Source organism: Diorhabda carinulata, chromosome 4, assembly GCF_026250575.1.
Source record: "Diorhabda carinulata isolate Delta chromosome 4, icDioCari1.1, whole genome shotgun sequence".
In the NCBI taxonomy this organism is placed as follows: domain Eukaryota; kingdom Metazoa; phylum Arthropoda; class Insecta; order Coleoptera; family Chrysomelidae; genus Diorhabda; species Diorhabda carinulata.
This window is the reverse complement of record NC_079463.1, coordinates 15501931-15523477: the sequence shown is the minus strand read 5'-3', so window position 1 is coordinate 15523477 and position 21547 is coordinate 15501931. Positions and strand designations below refer to the sequence as shown.

Below are 21547 nucleotides of genomic sequence, written 5' to 3'. Positions count from 1 at the left end.
CGCTTTCAATGTGGAAAATGGACATTACGAATATGTACGAATGCCATTTGGTTTAAAAAACTCCCCCGCGACTTTCCAATGTATGATAGATAACGTACTGAAAGATATACAAAACAAAATATGTCTTGTTTACATGGACGACATAATAATATTCTCAACTTCCTTACAAGAACATATTGACAATCTTAAGCAAGTGTTTAAAAGACTCAAAGAAAATAATCTGAAAATCCAACTAGACAAGTATGAATTTCTACGTAAATCTGTTGAATTTTTGGGACATGTTATAACAACAGACGGCATAACACCTAACCCCAACAAAATTGAATCTATAAAAAATTTTCCAATTCCGAAAAATTCTAAAGAAATCAAATCATTAAAAAGCAAGTTGTTGAATTGAATTATTTAATTATAGGATTAAATTTTTTAAAATGGGTTTAGAACCCATTTAAATTCCATTGAAGTAGAAATACGAATTAGTCCATTGAAATGTTACAGTTTTATTTATGAAGCCTCTTGAATATGTTTAATTTAAGAAAACATACCAAAACTATCTACAGAAAAATAGCTATAGATTTCAAAAGGGTTTAAAAAGTAACCATAAAATACAAAAAACTACAATAAAAGTCATAAATGGTCGACGCCCGAATTATAATAAATTTATTTTACACAAAATTAATATAAGTTGAATGAATATAATTAATCTCACAAGCGAACTAACTATAAATATTGCCAAGTTGTTTACAATAATTCATATTTATAATAAAATAAATGCTGATGAAGTGTTTACGATATTTAATACAATTGCGTTTTATAAAAATGTCCTTCAAGAATTTGCTCCATGTTTTTAATATAATATAATATAATTTTATATATAATATATAATAATATATAAATTATATATATATATATAATATAATTTTAATATAATATAATAAAATAAATTTAATACAAAATACGAGTATTACATTTCTTTGTAACTATACTATTAATATAGATTATCTGCTTACGTTATTTTATAGTCGTATTTATTGAGTGATAATGCATATTCTGAATTTATTTCTGCATTAAATAATATAAGAGAATATTTTTTTAACAGCCTGGTGGTGATTCCATTTCAAAAATATAAATGTCTTTAAAACCTAAATTTTACAGTTTGTGTTTAAAGTGAAATTTCGAAGCTCATGAAGCTCAATCATTTATCTAGTGCTTGAAAGGTAATTTGATCTCAAAAACGGCAATTTTTTGCATAACTTTGTAAGAACAAGAAATGGAGCTAGTGAGTTTCAGTTTAATGACGTAGTTTTACCTATTTTTCTTTTCGTCCACCGTTCCATTTTCAGGAGCAAAATTATTCGAAATATCTTCCCAGTTTTTTTTCTCATTTTATTTAATTTTGGTCTTCCCATATACCTGGAATTATATCCAACTGCTGAGATAAGTTTCCCCACGTTAATTTCTTCTTTACCAGAACTAAATCACCGGTTAATTTTATACAAATCATAACATTAATGTGTGTCTACTCGACATAAAAATACATGTAACGAAAAGGAGACATTTGGAGTAAAAAATGTGGCTACACAACAACAAAAAGAAGCGCCGATGCGTTGTCTAATCGCAAGCTGCTGTGCTTAAGAGGGGTACTTAAACATAACATTCAATGGTACTGAGACGTCGCGTCGGCTGTCTCGGCGAAAACCTCTGTGTCTGTGGTGAAGAAACTATTGCACCCTGGGAAGTTAACCATTATTACCGGAATCTCCCAATCTATACCGGAGGAGTTGACAACCCAGTAATAATACGCATAACACAAACACCGTTAATATGAATTATTAACTAGAACCACAGATGATCTTTATATGAGGACCCCGAATTATAAATTTCACTCTCGAAATTTTATTCTTAAAAAACTTCATTCACAAATTACAATACTGAATGAATTACATTAATTTCAATAATTGAATTAATAACTCATTTGATGAATGAATTAACAAAAACTCATTAAGATGGTGTTTACAGCAATTTATATTTATGTATATTGAAATAATTGCTGAAAAAGTATTTATGAAATTTACGAATTAATTTTCAAAGTGGTCTGGATTTTTCTAGATATAAATTCTCGATCCCTAAGAATTAAAAATAATGGAGTTATTTTTTAGGTCCCGTCTTCTTTCTTCTATTTCGAATTATATTCTTCTTTTCTTCAATATTCTGCATTTCTGAAAATCTTCCTTTTAATTTTTGATTAACGAGAATATTAAAAAAACACAAATTTTTATTATTGGAAATAATGCTATTATTGTTGAATGGCTTTGTGGTTTTTCTATCTCTTGATTTAGTTTTATGTTTTTTGAAATTTTTTCAATTTCATAAGATTTTTTAGAATCTATTTTATTTAAATTTGGTGTCATATATAATCTGATTTTTTAAAAATTTAAAATCTAATTTTGGCAAAACAATGTACGCTATATTTTGATTTGATTATGAGGGTGGATCAGTTTTTTTATTAATTATTCTATCTCCAGCATTTTATCTCTAATTTTATCATTGATAATTTTGAGGTCTAGATTATTTATGTCCTTCAATTATGTGTGAATTGTGTAACGGAATAAATTGAGTTGTTATATGAAAGAATTGAATATTTCATGAGTCAATCGGATGTTAAATCTTACTGAAGGATTTCCATCATATTTGTTCTTTTGCAGTCTTCATCCCAGTGGAAAGCTCTGGCTTCTTCTGTGTGTGGAGTTAGACGCTTGAATACGTCTTCTAAATTCTTAATATGTTCATCAAATGCCTTTCCCAATACCACGATGTCATCCAAATAAACCAGGCATGTTTTCCAAGATAACCCTCGCGTTTTCCATAATTCTTTCAAATGTCGTGGGCGCATTACACAGTCCCAATAGCATAACGTTGAATTGTCATAGTCCAGATCCGGTCGTAAAAGCAGTCTTCTCTTCATCTTCTGGGCTATCTTCACTTGCCAATATCCAGATAGGTCCAAGGTAGAAAACAGCTTGCTACCAGTTAAAGTGTTAAGTGAAACGTCAATTCGGGGTAGAGGATAGCTGTCTTTCTTCGTGACGTTGTTTAATTAGCAATAGTTCACGTAGAATCTCATTATTCCACTCTTTTTTTTCACGAGCGCTAATGGAGACATCCATGGACTAGTAGATGGTTCTATTTCAAGTTCACTACTTTTTCTTTATCGGACCAATTATTCACTATTCATTTTAAATGTTCTGGTTCTCGTCAGCTCTTGTACAATACAAAATATGAAAATTCTAAGCAATTTAATAAGCAACGTAAAGCTAATGGTATGTCTTCTAAAAGAAGTAGCAATTCGTTTTTTAAAAAGTTTAAATATCTGCCTAGAATCCCGCCCACACTTTTACAGTCCAACGACCCTGATGTTCGATATCTTCCATCCAACAGGGAATCGTTTCGGGCATCGACCTGTTGAAGGTTATCGAACCACTTTACCTATCTTTTCACAAGTAGTACCGAGGTTCCAAAATTAGAAAAATAGGGTCGTAGATAGGGCTAAAAAGGGCAAAAAGCCAAGCTATTATGTGAAATATAAATAAGATTATCGGGTATATTCGAATTAAAATGACACGTTTTTTAAAATTTTATATGTAATACCTAATATTTGTCGCTAGCGATATTTTAATTACTTTCAATGTATTAATAAATGACAAATAAAATAATAGGGTTAATTTAATAACTATTAGTCAAGTCAATAATATTTTCTATCAAATCTTGCCATTTTCTAAACCAGCAACCTTCGCCGATATTTAATAAAAAATTTGTTTTGTTTAGATTTTTTCCTCTTCATAGCCAACTAGTTTATTTTTAAAAATATGTATAATATGATAATATTTATAACATCTGTTCAGTTTGAAAGTTTGTGTTTTCAAAATCTACCATTCTTGTTAAAAAATAACGGATTATATTATATTATTGGAATTTGTATAATATAACATGTACGAGGATATATTGGAAAATTCTTAGCCTACTATAGAACCAAACAAAATTTTAATATCAAAATATTTTATTATTCAACATATTCTCCTCTTAATTCTTAAAAATATTTCTTTTGGCTCTGCAAACCAGACCTCCACAGCTTTTATTACCTCCTCGTTGGAAGAAAATTTTCAACGTTTTAAACTTTTTTTCAGTTGAGGAAAGAGATGATAGTCGGACGAAGCCAAATCTGGTGAATAAGGGGGATGTTCTAGTAATTCAAATCCTAAATCACGAATTTTTTGCATGGAAACATGAGATTTGTGTGTAGGGGCGTTGACCTGCAAAAACAAAACACCTTTGGATAGCTTTTCGCGTCTTTGCTCTTTAATTTTTTCCCATAGGATGGTCAGTAGTGTCGAATAGTTATGTCCTGATATTGTTCTACCCTTATCCAAAAAATCAATCATGATTACTCCATGGCAATCCCAAAAAACTGAAGCAAAAACTTTTCCAGCAGATTTTTGGATCACGTTGTTAAGTAAATTGCTTAGAATTTATATATTTTTTCATTCTGGACAAAACCTCATTTAAATAATATCAAGGTTATAAAAAAACCGGCTAAGTAGAATCGGACTTCAAACCATTTTTTCATAACAAGGTCCCACTGCCACTCATCTCTTATTTGAAGAGATAGACTAAAACTTATGAAATGATAAATGCACAGAATCTGTTGAAGTATTCGATTATCGTATATAAAGAACTTTAAAAATTTTGTTTTTTCTATTACAAACACGCCCTCTAGTGGTGGACCTAAAATTCTGAAAATAATTTCCACGTGTTTCTTGAGGCTACTTTTGTTATATTTTTTTTTCTGAAGCTCTATCCGTTTCTGAGATAAAGCCTACTGCAGTTTTTAGTTGTCCACCCGGTACAGCATACACACTCCTTAGAGTACACCAGTATTTTTATAAAAAGTATTTTTTAGCACATTGATATATTAAAATCAAAAAAACTTTTAACGTTAGATGAAAAATAAAATTTATGTAATGTATGTAAAAAGTTTATAATGAATGTTTTGAATTTTATAAATTTTAATTGTAAAATATCGATACACTCAAGAAAATATAAATGTGTTAATATCATTTTAATCCCGTTATTAATGTAATGTTTCCATAAATGTCAAAATAAAAATTTAAAATATTTAAAATGTTTCATTCCTCAAGAATAGGACTAGAATAAATTTTATACCTCTACAATATGGAGTGTAGAGGTAAGGAGAACCATCTCAATGTATCAAAAAGTGTCCGCTGAAAGGAAGCAAATTAAGGTGGCGCTTTAGTAGCAAGTGGGTTTTTAAAACACCGCCAGAAATTATTAAAGGAGGATAAAAAATAAATTTCTGATTTGAAACTCATAACTATTTTAACAAAATTATTAATATACAAATCCATTCGAAAATTCTACATAATATATACTTGATGCAAAAAATTCGAGAGTGAGTAGATGACGTGAAAATAATGCTGTGACATAAAAAAAATTTCTCATACAACCCCTCATTTCTGAGTTTTAGGTGTTTATAGTTGCAAAATAGATGATTACGTATGTTCTTGTAGTGTGTTTGACGGAATAAATAATACCATTTAATGGCCAGGGGCGGCACATGCCCAATTAGATCGTTGTATATTCCAAGGAAACCGTTAACCACAAAGTGACATTTTGTAGAAAATTATCATAAATTGTAATTATTGTCTGATATTCTGAAAAAATTATCATTAATCTTTATGCGAACGGTTTCTAAAAATCTACATATCTGATAAACCATACATTTTATCGAGTTAAACAAAGAGTACCTTTTTGTGAGAAAATCGATCACAAAATTCATTTGTGCTACCTTTAGATTGTACAGATACAGCAAGTAAGTAGTTGAGATTTTAAATACTGTATATTTCTAAGCTACACAAGTCTGTATGTAGCACCACCGTATGGTGTTTTGCTAATAGTCATTTGTTCTAAGTCATAGCTTTTACTTCTTGTTATGGGCTGTTAAGATAATGAAAGTTGGTCCATGTTTAGAAACCTAAACGTGTGCTTTACTGTTACAATAGGCTATGGACCCAAGCCCGCTAAGTTAGAAGTGAAACGGAAAGTGTTCGGTTAAAAAGGTAAGAATGGCACAAAATTACCTAGTGGATATTCTTATGTTAAAGGGACGTGAGAACTATGGTGATTGGGCGTTTACTGTGCTGTGCAAAACGTTCTGATTTTGGAAGGTTTATCCCATTGTATATCAGAGGTTGTGACCGCGGATAACGCAAAGGCAAAAGTGATTATGACAATTGACCCATCCTTGTATAGTCACATTAACGATGCTGCTACAGCAGTGGAGTTCTGGAGTAAATTAAGGTCACTTATCGAAAGGGTTTTTTAGTAAAATCGGTTTGTTGTGTAGATTAATTTCGACGCGATTGGACAATAGTGATTCGATGGCTAATAACGTGAACCAAATTATGGAAATTAATAAAAAATAAGTAACACAACAGACTTCTATAAAGATAATACTATTGATCATGCAAATCGAGCCTAGTGATAGCGGTAGTGCATTTGGTGGTAAATCAAACTTTAGTGTAGAAAATAAAAAGTTTGATGTAAATAACCAGGACATTTTCAAAACAAGTATACGTATGTATGTATTTCTGACAGAACAAGTCAAACTGGTTAGTGGATCAACTGCAAGTTGTCATTTGATTGCTCAGCAGGAATGGATGGAAAACTGCAGCAGTGAAACTACTATCCAAGAAATTATGGTTGCTGATCATAAAAAGCTTCCAGTAACATGTTCAGGGAATGTGAGTATTACTACAGTTGTTGGTAATAATCATTATAATATTGTTGTTCAAGATGTCAACTGCGTACCTGCATTTACAACGAACTTATTATCAGTTATCCAATTGATAAAAAATGGCAATGTTGTTAAGTTCGAAGTAGATTGTTGCAAACAGGAAAAATGAATTAGTTGCAACCGCGGACTTAATTGATTCTATGTACTAATTAAATGTTTTATAGCCTAAAAATGTTTATTTGCACAGAATGCAGAGAGCACTAGTGAAAACTGATATCGAAGGTTTAGACACATTAACAGTGACTATTTCAACAAAATGTAGAATGGTTTAGTGAAAAGGATTAGCTATCCAGTTGTAGTACATGTTACTTAGTCAAACTGTGTAGTTTGTTGTAAAGGTAAACAGCACACATTACCTTTTAAAACTAGTAATACGCACGCGAAAGAATTATTGGAGATTATCCACATTGACGTGTGTGGTCCAATGGAAAATATATCTCCTTGTGATGCAAATTATTCCGTTACTTTTGAATAATATGGTCAAAAACCAGACAAACCGTAAAATAAGAATGCTCAGATCGGATAATGGGGGTGATTATAGCTCATAAGAATTTAAAAATTTTATAGATTCATTAGACGAGTAACCTATATAACCCGGAGCAGAATGGAATGTCAGAAAAGTTAAATCGAACCATTGTGGAAAAACCAAAATGCTTATTTTTGACACTGATTTACTTATGTTTTTTTGGGGCAGAGGCGATAAATACAGCTGTATACCTAGCTATATACGCAATAGGTCATTAACTGCTGGCTTACAAAAAACTCCATACGAAACTTGGGCTGGAAGTAAATCTGGCGTAAGTCGTCTCAGAATATTTGGAATCCCTGTAAGGTTAATGTTCCAAAAGAGAAAAGAGTTAAATATGACAAAAAGTCAAAAGTCAACAAAATGTATTTTAGTTGGTTAAGGTTAGGTTAGACACTGTTAAGGGCTACAAAATTTATGATCCTAAGAAAAGTATTAGTGTTTACTACCAGAGATATTGTGATGGACAATGAGAATAATCAAATAAAAGTTATAGTAAACAACAAAGTAGATTCAAACGATATTAGTACCTTAGGCGTCAACTTGCTCAGGTGAAGTTTATGAAAAGTCTGAGAGTGATGACAGACAAGAAGCCCCTGTGACATCGCGAAGATCTCAAAGAGTTCCTAAACCAAGAATCATCGAGGCCGGTGTCAGTTATCTTTGTGTTGAAGACTCCTGCCTGGACTATGATCCTTTAACAGTGGAAGCTGTCTTGTCGAGACCAGATAAAGAGCTTTGGAAAGTTGCCGTGGAAAAGAGCTACAATCGTTCCAAAAAAACGATGCGTAGGAGTTAGTAAATATTCCCGAAATAAAAACAATTGTGTAACTGGGTATTCAAAATAAAATGTGATTGTGACGAAAAAGTGCGGTATATGAGGCTATAGGCTAGTTGCTAAAGGTCTTACGCGAAAAGCTGGAAATGATTTTGATGAAACGTTTCCCACTGTGGTACCACACTGTACATTGAGACTTCTTATGTCATTATCTGTAAATCTAGGTCTAGACATAACTCATTTAGGTGTTAAAACTGTATCTTTAGAAGGTTTCTAAAAAGAGGACATTTTTATGGTATTACCCGAGCAATTCGAAACATCTGGAGTCAATACAGAAAACAAAGTCTTAAAATTAAAAAAAAGGATGGCCTAAAGCAATCTTCGAGGGCGTCGTATGCAAGGGTCGATATGTTTCTTCGAGAATTGGGGTATAAAAAGTCAGAACCATGCTTGTTTACTAAACAGAGAGAAAGTTTTATGGCTATTGTCATAGTTTTGGACGAATTCTTTGTATTCTCTAATGACCCAGCTGAAAGGGAACACTTGAAATTGAAATTAGGGTAGATGATTAAAATTGAAGATTTTGATCAACTTACAAATTGTATTGGAATGAGGTTAAAAATTGAAAATAATACAATAACTTTAGATCAAGAACAATATGTAATTAATTTTTTAAAAAGTGGCAGTGTAGAGTTGGCGTGCACAGCACGTCTTTTCTTACTGTACGTCGTAGCATGAATTACGTGTTTTCTTAGCTTTGGTTGCCGAATTACCCCAATAACAGATGGCGCCAAGCCAAAATTATTTAAAATATTATATTCAACCCTTAAGCTATGTTGTAAAGTTCCATTATTTTAGGTGCCTATAGCAAAGTTGCAATTTTAGTTCATTATTGTATTGTATTCGTTGTGTTATTGTTGAGTTTCGTTGGTTGTGCATTTGGATTATTTTTTTATTTGAGAATCTTTGAACTTGAATATATATTCCATTTTTAAGGTAAGTGGATATAATTACAATTAATATACATCACTACTCTCTTAGGGTTAATATATTCAAATTATAAGAGGCGCTAGATGTATAAATGCTATAGCTTACAATTTCGAAAAAAAACTGTATATTTAGTGAACTACTTACTAAAATGTATATAATAATCACTTCTTCTTTTCAATTTTTTAGAAATGGCTGCAAATAAGTGTGTTTATTTCAAGTGTGGACTAAGTAAGAGATCAGATCCTTCAATTAAAATGTACCGATTTCCTGTGAATGACCCTACCAGATGTCAAAAATGGATCATACTCTCGGGTGACTTATTCTTAATACTGAACATAAGTAGGTATTTAATTATCGTCAAATAAAAGATAATTCGTCCAATAGTTTTTTCTGATAATGAGTTTATTTGTATTAGGTCGCATTGCATATTATACGAGTACAATGATTTACTACAAATTCCAAATCCATCCAATTTTATAAACTTATCAAAAGTACTTGAATCATACCTAAATTTAAACTTAGAAGACCAACAGAATAGAATAAAACATTTTGGAAAATATTTCAAACTTATACATAAACACAACTAACCGAATACAAAGGACTGAACTTTAATAAACACAATATAAACACAAAATTGAAATAGTATTTTTTGTTATTTTTTTGTCAATGAACTAAGCACATAATAATAAGGTAGTGTGTCTGTGTTTATATTTGGAAATTATCCTGTCAATGAGGCAAAAATTTCACTTGTTCAAATGTATATAGACTGTTTTTTAATCACATATTATAATATGGTTATAATACTATATTCTATGCCATAACAGATTGATAAAATAGTAACAATTAGGGAGAAAATTATAATTTCCTCCATTCTCAAGTTATACATGAAAATTATGCTTTTGTTTTATCCAGCATAGAATGTTTGAATAAAATAATATCAAATACTAGTTTTAGTTGAATACAAATTTACTATAGACATGTATCAACAAATCTTCGATACGACGTTTCGTGCCTTCACGAGGCAAGCATATAGGTTTTTAATGAGGATATGCTTATTTATTATAATTATTAGTCAATTTAAGCAATATAGTACATTTTTATCTCGAATAACTAAGATCACTAATGATTATACTTAAATACGTTTCTGTCGTAGTTCCCACTTTTGAATTTGTCAAAAAATGTACTGAGAGCTTTACTTTAAACTTTAAACTTTACTGGTGTTTTCGATATAAAAAAGAACTTTTTTAACCAATGTAATGTCCCTCCATAATATAATCACCATTTTTGTCCATTGTTCATTTTTGTCCTTGTATCTATTAAGAGTAAGAATATAATAATGCCATATACCATCTTACGATTGTTGAATTCAATTTTATTATATATATATATTGCAAAAAACACATTTAACAAGAGATAATTTTATTTGCTAGTAAGTATCCGCTTTTATGACCATACATACTTGGTTCAAATAAGTAGACCTTTTGCCTACTTTTATTAATTATACCATTAAACAAACAGATGGTTTTGTAAGCATTTTTGGTCTCATTGAAAAATATAATTTCTGAAAGTTGAAGGTAGCAATGAAATTATCATTCGAACAAATATTGATGTTAGTTATTTATTTCACGATTTACCTATCCATAACTTTCTCGAGTGATAATAGAAACAACTTATTTAAAACTATAGAAAAAATTAATCATTTTTAAAAAATGTTACGTATAAAAAATCCAGGAGAACAGCAATTTATATTTTCAACTGTAGTAGTTGGTGTCTTTTTTGTAACGTTATAACTATATCAAATATGACGCCTTGGATATATTTTTTAATGATATATATTTTTCGTATTACACTTTAGTAGGTTATAATTTCAAAAATATATGACTCGTGCTTGATTTACCTATAACAGATTTGTGAATAAAATCATTTTGTTAAATTAGTACCCGTAGAAATATAAATATATTTAACTCATCAATGAGCTCAGTTTTAACATTTCTATTTTGTGATCAATCCAAAAAGTATAAATAGATAATACAATAAATAATATTTTTGATTATTATAACTTTTGGCTCTCTAATGCGAAACCAAGGTTAGTTGGTACACTTATCGGTAAGGATAAGGCCATTGTATAAATATCTTTACACAATGATAAAACTGACAAAACGATTTTAAGTAAGTATTTTAGTAGTAGTTGATAGGACAATTTTTTTTTTTTATTAGAAAGAGTTTTTTTATTTATTGGTATCCAAATTTTCGCATTGATCCGTAACTTTTAATACAAAGCCAATGAATATAATATTTATATTAAAATCAGATTATACAAATATTTTTGGTACGTATATACTTATTTGTATATTTTTTATTTCTGGTTTTGTCACAATTCTTTTGAATGGTCTTTTTTGTTTGATTATAAAAACCCATATTAAAGATAAGTATGACAGTGTTTTTACCGTTGTTGTGAGCATACCAAGAAATTTCAATGATGTGTAGTTGTTTTTGAGAATGATACACAGGAATGGAATTATCTTAAGGCAATTCGGGAAAATTCTGTGATTTCGACGATGATATAAGATGCAATTAGGGAAATTCCAAATAAGGGTACTACTAACCGTTATTCCATTTATGCCCGTTATTAAAATGAAATAAATTCAAGTTTTTGAACATAAAAAAATACTTTACCATAACCATTACAATAAATATGTATGTTAACATTGATGTTCCTTATTTCAGGTAATGCTGTTTTGACAAACCTAAGCCAGAAATCACTAAGAAATAAGCTGATCTGCAGCAAACATTTCAGTGAAAATATTAGTCAATCCAAAAGATTGCCTGCTACTACTGTACCGTTCCGCTACAAAAATGATGAAGGTTCAGAAAGTGAATCGGATAGGGAAAATTTGGATGAACAAATAATCCAATTGAATGTTTCTTTACATCCACAAACATATTCAAATAGTGATTTTATTGCTCCGATTCATTCCAGAAACATTGACAGGACAGATAGTTCTATCAGTAACCATGAAGATAAAGAGTGGTTGAAAGAGTTACAGAACCTTCCATCTTGTTCTATGGGAATTGGAGGTAGGAAGCAGTCATTGCAAGAAGAAAATGAACGGTTGAGAAAGGAACTAAGCTATGCTAGGAAAAAAGTCAATTGAGAGCCCCAAAAAAAAGGATTATGAAAACGCAACTCTCTGCGAATGTTTTGTATGGAGAAGGAACTATCACGAATCTTACAAAATCTCTTGTGAATAGGTAATTACGACATAAGATGAAATCCTTATGGTTACTATCTGAAAAACAAACTGCCCTATCATTATTTTGCCAGCAATATCAACAGTGAAATCATGGGTTGCCAATTTCCGTTGCAAACCTGGATTCGATAAAAAAATTTTTAAGCACCTTACTTTAAAGGCGGATACGATGCTGCCTTACGAGAAGAAATGTATTCTGATGTTCGACGAAATGTCTATTAAGAGGAATCATGAGTACAACATGAAAACAGATTTAATTAAGGGTTTCGAAGATCTGGGCGAGTTTAGAAGAAAGCCTTTCCCTGCCAGTGAAGCTCTAGTTCTCATGATCAGAGGAATCTATAGCAACTGGAAAATTCCTATTGCCTACTTTGTATCGAATGGTGGGGTGTCATATGTTCTTTATGGTGTATAATTACCAAGGCATTGGAAAAACTTAGTGAGACAAAACTAGACACTATAGGCATAGTATGTGATTTATGAACTACCAATCAGAAACTAAAGCATTTGGGGGTTAACAAAAACCAACCTTAATTTTTTCATAATGAGAAAAAATATTATCCTGTTTTTGATGCTCCTCATCTGTTGAAATGCGTTAGAAACAATTTTTTGAACAATAGTTTCATATTTAATGGGCAGTTCATATGTTTTTCTGACATTCGAAAAGTTTATGATCTTGATAAAAGAAGCAAAATAGGAAAGGCCTTATTGAAACTGACTGATAAGCACATCAATCCGAATTCTTTCGAAAAAATGAAGGTTAATTTAGCTGCCCAATTGTTGAGTCACAGTGTTTATTCTGGTGAACTTATTTCAAGTACAGCTAAAAACACGGCTAACTTTGTTCTAACTATGAACAATTTATTTGATACCCTGAATAGTACATGTTTACATTCAACAAAACCCTGTAATCGTGTTCTGAGCGATACGAATCCAGAAGTGCTAGCGGCTTTAAGCTCAGGATATGATTTATTGCAAAATCTATACAAAGTTGGAAAAAAGGGGAATTTGTCAGTTTAGAAGCTTCTGATGACATAAACAGTGGACAAGAGCTTCTCATATTCTATAAGAATTATTATTTAAATGATAAGTGTGCATTGAAAACACCAACAACATTATTGTTGGCTGAGGAAGACCCAAGTAATATTATTTTATTTCCTCCTGATGATGGCGTGGTGACTGACAAAGACAGTGGAGATGAAAACAAAGCTAATATTCTTCATCTTCCCAGTCGTATGCTTCGATCTCAAGTAGAGCTACAAAATAGACCTTCCACTTTTGGAGAAAATCGCATGGATGAAGAAATCGACGTGCCTGCACCGAAGAAAAAAAGAAAAGAGACAATACTATAAAAAAATGGTATAGCAAGGACACTTTTTTTACTAGTTGCGGTGAAGGAGACCGTGAGAATGTTTCGAATCGCTCTATAATGACGACATAATAAAATTCATAATTGATATGAGCAATTTGTACGCTTTACAGAGAAATCACACTCTGAATATAACTTGTGATAAAATTAGAGTGTACATTGCAATACTGCTACTTACAGGATATTTGACTCCAAAGTATATGAGAATGTTATGGGTAGTAAAAAGTGACACGCACAATGACCTAGTAGCATCTAGCATAAGGCGGAATAGATTTTTCGAAATTCAGCAATATCTTCATCTTTCTGACAGTACATCCTTGCCGCCTAACGACAAATTTGCTAAAGTTGGAGAATATTTTACAAAACTGAATGTAAATTTCACTGCACATTTCAAAAAAGCAAGTTCTTCACACATTTCCATAGACGAAACTATAGTACCATACTTAGGAAGGCACGGTACCAAACAACATATCCACGGAAAACCGATAAGGTTCGGTTACAAGCTCTGGTCAGCTGCTAAGCGCCATGGATATTTAGTAAATTGTGAGCCATATCAGGGCGCGTCCGGCCCTGGCCTCAATATGCAATCCGACTTAGGCCTAGGAGCTGCTGTTATTTTAAAACTCCATTCAAGATTACCAGAAGAGTTAGGACCGTACAACTTATACTTTGATCATTTTTTCACTGGTTTGCCTCTTCTCAAATATTTGCGAGAGCAGAAAGTTGGGGGTACGGGTACTGTTCGGGAAAACCGGTTAGAGAATTGTAATTTGCCAAACTCATGACACGAAAAAGGCAAGAGGTAAGCTATGTCTAAGGAAATTATTGCAGCTAAGTGGCATGACAATAGCATCATCACCATTGCATCCATCTGTCACGGATTGGATCCTATCACAAAAGTGGATAAGATTGGATTTGTGGATAAAAAACGAGCTAAAATTCAAGTTGATTGCCCAGCCGTTATTGGAAAATTTCACCATGATAGTACTTAATAGCTTCGACAAAAATATAGGGAAAATTTCAGATAATAAAATAATATTAAATTTGAAAAAGAAAATTGTTGGAAAAATAGAAAAAATTCTTCCCGAGTGGTATGCAACAAATGCAATCTGTTGTAGTCATAGGCAATACATTTTCAATTTATTATTGCGAATTCAGATTTTCAAATATTGTAAAACTTTTTCAAGTTCATTAAAAACTAGACAAACTAAAAAAAAGATAAATTATCAATAATTCAGCATAACTGAACAACCAATATATTTTGTATCTTTCTTATGGTATATTCTTTCTGTTTTTTTTTTGGTAAATCAATACACAATCTTTTTTATGTCAACATTTCGGTAGCGTTGATCCAGCTACCGTTATGAAGAATAATGTTTTATAAAATTATTGGTCCCTTGCTGACATTAATGAGAAAATTCGAAAACTAGAACATCAATAATTTTATATATTATTATATATAATAAGATGGTTTAAGACTGAAGCCAAAAATTGTCGTACATTTTCCAAGGTCCATTCACAGTAGATTATATTTTCGATAAAAGGTGAATATTGAAATATTTGTGTGGATTCTGGTTTGATTTCCAATATTCAACAACAAAAAAAAAGTAATGAATAACCAACAATAACCAACGTTTTTATTTATAGTGGGTGTTTCAATAATAAATGAATCGTGATTTGTTAAATAGGCATTTAAATAGTCAGGAAAAGTTTTGAGAAAATTGAAAAAAATGTTTAAAGAATTAAAATAAAAAAAATAATAATTCTAATAATTTCAAGATGTTGCATATCATCAAATCAACAATATTTCAGACAACTGATCTTTTAAATTTATATTTTCTATTTTTTTTCAAAATTTTGACTGATGCCCTTCTAAGAAATTGAAAAGTTTTTCGGAAATAAAAGTTCTTTTTTAGGTTTTCTTTTTAATTTATGAAATAATATTACCACATAAGATATTTCTAAAACAAATTCAAGTCATGTAGCAAAAAACACTACCAAGTAAAATATCCCTGGCCTCTATTCATCTTCTTGGATGTTATTATTATTTACTGGCCAATTTAGAAGATCTTCATAGAATGGCTGGTGTTCATTGGGCACATATTGCTTAAGTTTGACAAAATCTATAATTTTTGAAGCTTTTATGGGAACTTATTCGTTTGGGTATGGACACCTACTAGGCAAGACAGGTAAATCTCTTTGGAGGCTCATAAAAAAGCTTTGATAAAGGAGGCCGTTGATCGCAGGGAATGACTTTATGTACCCTTTCATCTGATAATCATAAACAAATTGGTACAGAGTACTCACTGCAAAATGTATGTTATCCTTCCTTGGTTTGTGTTTAGTTTCTTCAGAAACAGCAGTCTTTTTATAGTAATATTTCCACTACATTAGGCAGTCCAAAAGGTCTGCCACTTTAGCTTCCTTGACGTGGAATTTGCCTGGTTTGCCACTTAAAATAATGTGTTCAGTTACTTCATGCACGTTGAAAATTCTATCATGTTTTCTTAGTCTTCGAGAAATAATTCCAAAATCCCTGTCACGGGGTAAAAAACTGTGTCCCCTCACCGGAGCAGTTGTCAGTTCAGTTATTTCCTCTGGGATCTGCTTTAAGTAGTCATGCAAAAACGAGCATACTTTGTCAGACCCTTTCCTCCCTTTACCTTCGTGGTATACATACAGAAAACTGGTGTTAGCCTTAATATTAGAGATTGCAAAGATGTTTACAGTTAATTGGCAATGATAAAAAAGTTCTTGAACAGGAACTTTAGACAGAGAAATATTTTGCATGAAATCAAAAGCTAAAGATAAGACGTTATCTTCATTCTTACCATCATCCGACGCTTCATGTTTTAAGGCTGAATAAAATTTTCTACTTCTGTGCTTGTTAACTAGTAAGTCAGCCACTTCTGTGCGTTTAGCAGCTTCATTTAAATGAGGTGACTTTATTTTTAAGTTCAGTTGTTCACATGTACAACATGTATCAACTTGTGACCTTCTTAATCTATAATTAAAATTCTCTGCAAAAAAAGATCGATAAAAGGAATAGCTAACTTTCTTGTCGGGATATTTTTCAAGATACAACTTATGCATTGTTTTTAAATGAAGGTCAGAGCTCAAATAAAAAATCTTTTGTCCAGAGTAGTGCGATTCTTTTAGTGGAAATGAGGCAATGTGCTCACGGACCTTCAATTTAACATCAGCTGTAAGGCTGTAACTAACAAATCTACCTCTTTTGTTTTCTGGAATTTTCCCTTCTTGCTTTCCCTTATTCTTCTTACCCGCTTTGTAGTAATATCCATAACAAACGTGAACGCTTTCAGGCATATTTAATTTGCTTACAGCCTTGCAGTAAGTGATACTTAAAACTTGCAGTGTTTAATCCAATCCAGGAGAGTCCTTTCTTGGGCGTCGTTGCTTGACAGAATGAACATCTATGAGTCCTTGGATAAACATGTCCTGCTTGTTCTTACTGTCTATATCATAGGTGGGGAACCTGCGGCCTCCGCGAGGTTCTTGTGCGACCCTTTGCCACCTAGTACAAAATGGTAGAGTTCGTTTCAAACAACTATTGTACATCAAAGCCATGACAGTTGCGCGAAAAAACCCGCCAAAGACAGTCATATTGTAACATGACGTCAGAATACTAGTGTGAAACGGATCCTAGCACGCATGAGCGAGGCTCTGGCCCACAGACCATCCGTTTCAGACTTGGACACTCAATGTTACTTTTTTAAACAGTTTTCAGCGCCCCCAAGTTGTAATAAGAATGAACTAAACGAAAAAAAGCCGGCTTATCTGTGTGTGTTTTTTCTTTTTTTTATTTAGAAAAAATATTGATAACTAAGAAATTGTAGAATTTTCAGGTAAGTGAAAAATTATTTATTCGAAGATTTCAGAATTCCAGAATTCAATTATGCTTTTCTCAGACTATTGCCGAAATGTTGGTTTTATATCCAAATAAATAATTTTTCACTTCACTGAAAATTCCACAATGTTTATGTAATTTACATATATATATATATATATATATATATATATATATAAAGAAACGAATAATGTTCTATGTAATATTTATTTGAAAATAAATTAAAATTACAAAATACTATTTACAAAATTTGTCTTACAGAGCAGCTACATGCTAACAGACGATATGTTTACATCGATATTGATTGGTTGCATCATCGATTACACAGAGCAATTCATTAGTCAGCTGATGGTCTTTGCAAAAAAAAATTTAAATTAGCGCTAGCAGCGCCAACTACCTTGTCTAAGTAGTAAACAAAACTCGGTTTCAGATCTCCCATTTGAGTGTCACACCTTGCTTTGGCTTCTCTCGCGGCTTCCTTGTTGCGATCTTCAGCAAACTGTAGTTAACAGTGCGTGCTTATAACAGTTACACGGTTTTATTGTATTTCTAGAGAGTATACACTTTGTTAAAGATATTATTCGATACTCGTTTTTTTTCCATAATGTCAAATAGTAAGAGAATAAAATTAGGTGATGAAAACAGAACATTTAATGTAGAATGGGAGTTAGATTTTTTCTTTACTGCTGAGAAAGATAAAATGATGTGTTTGTTGTGCAATACAGTTTTAAATACTTTTAAAAAAGCGAATGCAAATAAACATTACTTGACTCATAAAGAACATAAATATTTCGCTTTAGAAGGTTAGAAGGTGAATCACGAAAAGTTGCACTTTAAAAGTTGAAAAATGAGAAGCATCATCAGCAGACATCTTTTAGTACCTTTGTAAATCAAAATTCCGCTGCAGTTGCTGTTACGTATAAAATAGCACATATACTTGGAAAAAGGGGCAAACCATTTAGTGACATTTAAATAATTAAAGAATGTATTGTTGAAGCAGTGAGTATGTTAGATCCAAGAAATGTCGACAAATACAAACAATTACCTGTTTCAAGAAGAACTGTAACAGATCGACAGCACGAATTAGCGCAAAATGTAACAGAGCAACTTCATACAATTATACAAAATGAAGATGTTTATTTTTCAATTGCTTCAGATGAAAGCACTGATAAAACAGATTCGGCACAAGTTTTATATTTTATTCGTGCTATATAAAGATTTTCAATGTTACGAAGAACTATTTGCGTTGGGTACACTAACTGGAAGAACTTGCGGAGCCGATATTTTCTAAAACTTCAAAGAAGTATGTAATAAATTACAATTGAATGTCAGTAATTTAGTCAGTGTCTGCACCGATGGCGCACCTTCCATGAGAGGCAAAAATGAAGGATTCGTTGCTTTGTTGAAAAAAGAAAACTTAAACTGCTGTTATTTTATTATGCTGTTATTCAAGATTACCAAAAGATTTAGGACCGTACAACTTATACTTTGATAATTTTTTACTGGTTTGCCTCTTCTCAAATATCTGCGAGAGCAGAAAGTTGGGGGTACGGGTACTGTTCGGGAAAACTGGTTAGAGAATTGTAATTTGCCAAACTCAAAGGAACATGAAAAAATAGGCAAGAAGTAAGCTATGTCATAAAGCTTCTAAAGAAATTATGGCAATTAACGGCATGACAATAGCATCGTCACCATTGCATCCAACTGCCACGGATTGGATCCTATCACAAAAGTGGATAAGATTTGACGAAAACGTTGACTCCATAAGGGTAGCTCTTCGCAGCAAAAAGTGGTGGTTCCCTCTGTTTGCTTTTGGCCTGGATGCAGCTTGTCAAAATGCATGGCTGATCAAAAGACAGTCAGTAAACAACTGGACCTATTGCGATTTCCGGGGAAATGTAGTAACTGTTTACCTACAAAAATATGGCAAGCCCGCGTCCCGTCATTCTGCTTGTGGCGATCCTGTTCAGATAAGAGTACCTGCCGCGGTAAGGACCGTAGAAAGTGCGGACGATCACTCGGAAGTCAACTGCTTTCAACGAAGATGCGAATGTTGTCACCAACGCACTAGAAAAATGTGCACCAAATGCAATATCGGTTTGCATCTAAGGTGTTGGTACAGCTTTCACAATAAATAATTGTTATATTTTTTCATATAGATATGTAATAAAATAAATATTATTATAAAAAAAAACGCGTGTGTCCTTCAGAGTCTTAACTTTGCTACAATGCCCAGTGTCACCTGCAGGTGCCCCCCCCCATTAAAAAAATGGGGGTGATTTACCTATTTTTTTATTTTATTGAAATGTAACTAAGCTATTTTATATAAAAAGGGAGTATAATTTTTCATTAACTTGGACATGGGAATTCAAGAGTAAGATAAGATAATTTTGAGGAGTCGAAAAATGTTAAAATCCGTTCAGTCAACCCGGAGTAATTTATGTTTAAATGAAAATGCTTAAACTTTACACATTTCTTACGATATCTCGTAATACGAAAAAAAAATATCGACATGCGGTTTTCGCTATTCTGTTGCTAGTTTAGTCTACTTTTATATTTTTTAATTAAAACTGCATGTTTCCATTCAACGCTTTTCAAGGATTGCTAGATTTAAAAAAATAAATAAATAGCACCCTCTAGCGTATACGTTACTCATTAGCTTTTTTCGAAATTATAACTCTTACATTGGTAGAAAGGAGCTGTCTTCAAAAAGAATAAATTTGCATAGATAGGTTAAGTAGAACTGGACTTACAGGCGTTTTTTCATAATAAAGTTCCCGCTTCCCCCCACCTTTTATTTGAAGAGATCTGAAGAGATGCATCTTAATTAGGCAAAATTTGTAAATTATTTATTTTATAATTTTTGGTATTTAATTACGCCCTCTAGCGGTGGACCAACAACTCTATAAAGGTTTTTCTCTAGGTCACTTTTGTTATAATTTTTTTTTTTTTTTTCGAAACTGTACTATAAACGGTTCCAGAGATATGGCCGAGAGCCATTCTCATTGGGACACCCGGTACAAATAGTACTTTTCCTCTCGAACATGCATAAAAATGTCGATGACATAATTTCTCTCTCTTGTTAAATATTTTAATATATTATTTAGGAAAGAAATGCTATTATAATAATTTTATGGTATCCTGTATAATATACTAATAAATTTTCTCTTAAAAAATAAACAAAACAAATTTTGATAATGATAATAACAACCAACTAAATTAATAATTACTCGTATTATAATTTTATTTTGATAAATTTTTTTTTTGATACGCCTCGTATGTTTTAATTATTGTCCCTCGTATAATGGCTTCGCGACTTTTCATATCAAGTTTTAAAGGGCGAGTGGTTAATTTATTTTAACCTCTGAGATCGGAGGGTCGATTCCTCTTTAAAACTAAAATTTTTTTTGAAAAAAAATAAAATAGAGCTATGGCGCACCATTGGTATCAAAATGGCGATGCCATGTGGATATTATCAAAGAGATGGCGCTACGGCTATTACCAATGGCGGGCTACTGGAATAAACATGACGATGCCCCTATAACGCCACACTCGCATTGATTTCCTTATACTTCTAGTGATATCGGCTTAGTATATCTACTTGTATAGTAGTTTCCTCGACCAATACGAACAAAGAAGCTCCATGTAATAATGACCCATAATTAACATCTTGGCAGATATGTGCTGCAGTGTTGAAACCTGATTGAGTATTGCTAAAAATAATCCTGTAAAAATTTGGATTATTGAACAAATTCCTAGTAATAAACCAAAATTTCTTGTATAAGAAATATTTGATGGAGTGGAAAATGTAATTAATGATTTATTAATAATTTTCAATGAAGGATATATTATTTTTTATAGGTTCTTACTTCTTCCCAATAATAAAATAAAATTTAA

The 21547-nt window shown here is 31.8% G+C and overlaps 1 protein-coding gene across 1 annotated transcript; it reads left to right on the top strand.

The window, feature by feature from the left end:
- Positions 1-13871: 13871 nt before the first annotated feature.
- Positions 13872-14567, top strand: LOC130892423 (piggyBac transposable element-derived protein 2-like). The gene has a single exon (XM_057797845.1). It carries the CDS (start codon positions 13872-13874, stop codon positions 14565-14567), a length of 696 nt encoding a protein of 231 aa, XP_057653828.1.
- Positions 14568-21547: the final 6980 nt, after the last annotated feature.